At 45.9% G+C, this 6,215-nt stretch overlaps 1 protein-coding gene across 1 annotated transcript in view; it reads left to right on the plus strand.

Moving 5' to 3' along the window:
* Window positions 1–312: 312 nt before the first annotated feature.
* The window catches only part of GALC (galactosylceramidase), a 64,254-nt gene continuing 58,351 nt past the window's right edge, over window positions 313–6,215 (plus strand). The window contains exons 1-2 of the mRNA XM_015426587.1: window positions 313–588; window positions 3,050–3,118. Coding sequence (XP_015282073.1) covers window positions 445–588; window positions 3,050–3,118 — 213 coding nt within the window. The 5' untranslated portion in view covers window positions 313–444. The remainder of the gene's footprint in view (window positions 589–3,049; window positions 3,119–6,215) is intronic.

The following is a 6,215-nucleotide window of genomic DNA, read 5'->3' on the forward strand; positions in this document are numbered from 1 at the left end:
GCCGGCGCGACGACCCAGATCGAAGGTGGTCAAACGTCATCTCCCCCTTATCCCCCCCCCCTCGCCTGTTGCAGCGACGACCGCGAAAGCGAGCCCGGCAGTCCCCGTCACGTGACGTTAAGGTCTGTCACGTAAGGGCGGGAAAGCGTTCCATTCTATTCCGCTCCCCACGAGTGAGTTGATTCCCCCCTCCCTTCAAGGACAGACACACACACACACCACTGTAGTTCCTCCCGCAGCTCGCCCAGTTCCTCGTCAGGTGACCGCGCGTCACATGATCAGACGGGGGCGGTTGACGGTGCCGCCGCTGTCGCGCCTTAAACTGAGTGCAAGAATTGTCATGACCGTCAAAGACGCTCCTGTTGCCGCCGCCTCTGTGTTCTTCTGGTCCTGAGGAAGCGGCGCGGGCAGGCTGCTGCTCCCTTCACCACGCCGCCTTTCGGAATGCTTTTGCTGTGGCCGTGCTTGGTGCTCTCGCTGTCACCATGGAGCGCCGCGGCTCGGAGGCCGAGCGGCCGTTACTGGCTGACTGACGCCAAAGGGCTGGCCCGGGAGTTCGACGGCATCGGAGCGGTCAGCGGCGGAGGGGTGGGTGAGCGATCCGTGGGAGTCGGTGGCGGCCAGGCTTGCGAGGGAGCAGTCGGGTGAGGCTGTCTGACAGAGCCTCGGGGTGTTGCTTTCTCATTCGGATACGGCTATCTTTTACCTTGTATAGGTATAGCTATACACACACACACACACACACACACACACACACACACACACACACATAAAGCAGATTGTATATGAGCAATGTTTTTAGTGCCATAGACCTGTATATATATGACACATTTGTATGCATATGCGCACAAGCAGACACCTATACATGCATATCCTTATACCAACAGTGTACCTTAATACATAAACCCACTTCTATCTAGGTATATTTACTATCTGTATGCGTGTGTGTGTTTTTGTTTATACCCTGCTTTTCTTTCTGATGGAAAACCAGCCAAGGAAGTTTGTGCTATCATTCTTCCCTCCTTTGTTTTATCCTCACAACACCCTTTGAGGTAGGTTAGGCTGATGAACTTCCATGGCAGAGTGGATGTGATGGATGTGTGTGTGTGTTTTTCTAGAATGCTTCATTTGCTTTGCATTTCCATATGCCAGAGTCTTTTCTTGACAGAGAATTCAAGCAGTGTACATAGGATTAAGGGGTTGTGTTGTGGTTAATGCACTGGAACCAGTTCCAAATATTCTGTGAAGTTTGCTGGATGACTTTGGGTCAATCAGTCTTGCTTAGCCTAACTTGCCTCACAAGTGAGGAGTGGTGGAACTATGTATTATGTCCTCTTTAGAGGAAGGATGGGATAAAATGATTTCCTGGATTGCCTATCCTGACCAGACCCCAGGGTTGCTGCAGCAAGCCCTGTTTCCTTGTGGAGGAGTTGTTCTGTCTCCTGGCCCCCCTTGTATTAGAATTTCACTTGCTTTAGTTATTGTCATGTAAAAGTTTGCCAGGCAACCCTGTTTTCAAAGCCTATTATGTTGGGTTTGTGCCTTCCAGTTTTGTGTGGTGAACAGGTATGTGTGCAGGTGTCTGAACTGCAGTAGTGGTCAAGCAGGGATATGTATGTAGGGGTATGGTGCAAAGAGTGAGGCTGGAAAGCACTGTAAGAGGGATGCTGTGGAGGTCAAGTAGTGCCAAAAAGAATAGGTCTCTTGAGAGCTGGGATATATATTCTTTAAATAAACATTTGGGTAGCTGTGTGAGAAATAAATTTACAGGGGAAGTGAAAGAAACCATTAATTGTTATTGGTTGACTGGGGAGATTTTGGGAATCTAATAGGCATATTTTGTATATCCATTTCTGACCTTAGTCGTGGAGTGTGGATAAAATAATCTACACTATGGGGCCACATGTGGTTAAGGTATAGGTTTCTCTGAAGCTGAGAAATCCTCCTAGGGTTGAAGAAAAATCTGAAACTTAATTTTTTTTAAAATGCCCAATAACTGAAGAAAACAAATCTCGGCTTAGTTTCATGATGTGTTGGCCTCCATTTTGACAGTTGCTAGATAATCCTTTGTAACATCACCAGCCAGCTGATTCTGGGGGGAGGGGGAGTTGAAAGCACAGACAAACATTCAGTCCCTTTCCCCACCCCATTTTTTGGCAGTGGCCAGGGGAGTCTTTGACCTAAAAATGCAAAGAATGCAGTTTCACCTTCAAGCCTCCCTTCCATACCATCTCTGGTCACCAAATCTGGTGAGGCTTGAAGATGATTCTTGTATGTCTTCAGTGCCAAAGTGCTGCCCCTCATCTTCATGGTGGGAAGGCCTGGCTGCCCCAATCACCTCCTATCCTACAGGGAAGATTCAGGCAGCGGGGAAGGGGGAAAAAGGGTGTGTGTGAGTGAGAGATGGGATTTTACCTCCTCCAAGACTCCTTACATGTGTATACCCTTTGTAGCCATCCTAGGGGTTTAGAGACCAGTGTTTCCTGGGGCAAGGATTGCTTTAACCTAGGGGTCCCCAATTTTTTTGAGCCTGTGGGCACTTTTGGAATCTTGACATAGTGTTGTGGGTGCAGCTGCAAAATGGCTACTATAGAATGGCTGCTGCAGGAAGCAGAAACAGCCAGAAAATGGCTGGCACAGTGAAGATCTTTGTGCTGTGGTGGCAGCTGCTGCCAAAGCAGCATTTTTAAAAAGCTGCATAGCCAGTCAGATCTCCAGTGACCAATCAGAACCCTTGCTGGCAAAAGCCCCCCCCCCACGCCCCTTTCTAAAACACTTGGTGGGAACCAGGAAAGGTGTTGGTGGGTGTCATGGTGCCCACGGGCACCATATTGGGGACCCATGCTTTAACCTTTGAGGATGTCTGCAAAGGTAGAAGCAGTCCCACTGTTGTAGCCATCCTTGGGAAAGCTGAAACAATTTGCAATGTCTTCTTGTAGGTCCCTCTTGTCATTATTCCATCAGCCTGTTCCTATAAGCGTTAAAAACAGCAAGTTATTCAGCATATTATAGTAACATGGTAATTCTAAAACTTTTTTTTTACCCCCAGGCTACCTCTCGGCTTCTGGTGAATTACGAGGAACCTTATCGTTCACAGATTTTAGATTATCTTTTTAAGGTAATAATGAGTTCATGCAAATTCTAACCTAAAGAAATTTCCTATAATTGTCTAGTACATAAAAATTCTTAGTATGCTAGTTGCTGTTTTTTCTCTCCAAGGTTTATAAAAGATATGAGTTACAGCTGCTAATCAATACCTGCTAAGAATTATCATCACATGTGGTTAATGCTTGATTTTATTACTGAAGTCAGATGTATAGTTTGAGGAGGAGGAGGAGGAGATTGGATTTATACCCCGCCCTTTACTACCCAAAGGTGTCTCAGAGCGGATTACAAACTCCTTTCCCTTCCCCTCCCCACAACAGACACCCTGTGAGGTAGGTGGGGCTGAGAGAGCTCTTGACAGAAACTGCTCTTTTTCAAGAACAGCTCTTATCAGATGAGCTAGGGCTTGCCCAAGGTCATCCAGCCAGATGCAAGTGGAGGAGTGGGGAATCAAACCTGGTTCTTCCAGATTAGAGTCCGCGCACTTAACCACTACACCGAATTGGCTCCTAGTTTGAACCAGGAGATCTGTGGGATACCTAACTTGTGGATTAGTACTGGAGAGGTTGTTTGAATGACCTTCTAAAAGTTTACAAGCTGCTTAACTATAAGCAGATAATATATGTTTCAGTGTTGTTCTTTCCCCCCAAGCATTTCCGGAATTGTATCTGTTGCATACTGAGTTCGACGCGTAGAAACAACAGACGCTTGGTGATTATCAGCTCATAGTTTATTGTACACCACACAACAACAACAATACCGGCTGGAGCGGCCAACTATATACAGTCCCGGGGGCACACCCACCAGTCCCATTGGAAGGTTTGAACTTCCCGCTACAGTTCTGATAGGTGCTAGTTGAAAAGCTCAGGATCCTAGTCCCTATTGTCTAAAGGGACCAAGCTCGTGTTGCATACCGCTGGTGCCTAGTGGCGATCAGTGGACATAACAGTATCTCAATCAGAGCTGTGAAGCTTTGCTCTGTGGATTTGTGATTGGGTTTTCATTGCTGCTTAAGAATGTTGACTGTACTTCCGGTTTATGGCGACACGCTGAGCAGACTCACCTCCCGGACCTCCCGGGGATTAAATCTGCGCACCAGCAGAAAGGGGGGGGGCGATGCCTCGCTACCCCCCCCGGAGCCTGGTTGAAAGACTCCTAGCCATGGGACTTTTGAGAGGTGGCCTCTTCGCCAGCGCGATGCTGGGGAATCGAGGCACTTCTCTGTCCCGACGGTCCTCCCGCTGTGTGTCCGTATGGAACTAATGACGCTGACCAGGACAAGCGCTGGAGATCGAGCGGTTTAAATGAAGTTACAGCGAGGTCGCAAGACCAAATATGAACTGTGAGTCGGATTAGAGCGTATTTGTCAATTTTAAAAGAAAGCTCCCCACCCCATGGACTAGAAAGTAAAACGAGCGGGGGAGGGGAGGGGCCCCTCCCATGCGCATGAACTAAAAAGCGAGATCCGAGGGGGGGAGTGGAAGTAAAAATGCCGAAATCTGTTGGGAGAGACTTACCAGGGTGCGTATGAGCGTATATTCAGAGACTTTAGGAAATTTTCGGAAAGTAAACAATCCATAAAGTTGGCAGGGAAGAGGACTGAGAAAGAAAAAGTTTTAAGGGCAAAAGCAGCCTGGAAGCCCTCGTCCGGAAGAAACCACCGAATTGGCTAAAACGTTGGCAGAATCCCTGCGCCCCCTGCTGGACCAGATGACTAATCTCAAGGAACAGCTGTCAACAATGAACCAACGCATCACTACTCAGCAGCTTCAATTGAATGAGACTCTTAAAATTATGGAGCAAACAGCTGAGAAAGTGAAAGAAGTTGATGCCAGTACTCAAAAGGTGAAGAAAAAAGTGCAAAAACTGGAAAAGAAGCAAGTCTCTACAGAAGAACAACTTTTGCAGCTACAAATGGAAAAGGCAAACCTGGTCCTTCGTTTCCAAGGTGTCCCAGAATCCAAAGGCGAGAATCTGAAGCAAATGATGAGCGAAGCACTAGCCCCAGTGACAGATTTGAAGGTGGAATTCCTTATGAGCGAGATGGATGTGGCCTATAGGTCCTATTCCATATACATAAAGAAGAATAATCTGCCTGGGGAAATAGTAATGAGATTCTCAAAGAGGCATGTGAGGGATTCTATCCTGAGAGCGACTGCGGGATCACCCTTGAATATTGGGGACAATACTATCAGGATCTTGAAAGATATCCCATTTGAAATAAGACAAAGAAGAAAGAAACAAAGATTTAATTCTTTTTCTTCAAACAAATGCAATTGTGTACAGGTGGTTAATTCCAGAGGGCGTAACCTTCAAACTTCAGGACAAAAAAGAAAAGATTGACTCTGTTTCCAAAGCACGAGAGTTTTTGAGAATCCAGTTGGGTGAGCCAGAGGAGATGGATAAAGAGAAGGATAGTAAATCCAGTGGCGAGTTGGACTCGGGGTCTTCCGGAGAGGACTCTCTTTCTGAAAAAGGGGCAGCTGCCCCTAAAAGTCCATACAAACTGAGGAAAAGACAAGATCAGAAAAAATGAAGGCTGAAGGACTCTGAATTGTGCCTCTGAAAGTATAGCTTTTAATAATGAGACGCTATGGGGTTTCTCTCTAACAGTTAAATTTAAGATTTAAAAGATATTTTAGCATGTCTGACTAAGTTCAAAAGATATTAGCAATTTAAGGAAAGACTTTGTACTCAAGCTGTTTTAATGATCTCCTACTCTTGGGGTTTTAGTTAGTAGTGGTTATCTTTTCTTTCTCCTTAATTGTAGTCCCCCCCCTATCTTCGTTGTAGTTTGTAGTCCATATAAAAATGCAATTTAAAAAATCCCCTCCGGGGGGCCAAAAAAAAAAAGAATGTTGACTGAAGGCTCTAATGTAGTATAGAATGCTAAACTAACATTTAATGTATAAAAAAAACAAAAACACAAAGGTAGACCATCAACAAATATACAAATTTCACAAGTTGCCAGTAGACACAGGTCTATTGAAACATGGTAACATTACATTAATAAATAAATAAAGAAGAATTGGTGGTCACAATTCAAAGATAATGGTCACAGTCTATATATATAATTCCCACCGGGGGGGGGGGGGTTGGGCGGATCCTTT

This window comes from Gekko japonicus, unplaced genomic scaffold (genome assembly GCF_001447785.1).
Source record: "Gekko japonicus isolate JY-2015 unplaced genomic scaffold, Gekko_japonicus_V1.1 scaffold198, whole genome shotgun sequence".
In the NCBI taxonomy this organism is placed as follows: Eukaryota; Metazoa; Chordata; class Lepidosauria; order Squamata; family Gekkonidae; genus Gekko; species Gekko japonicus.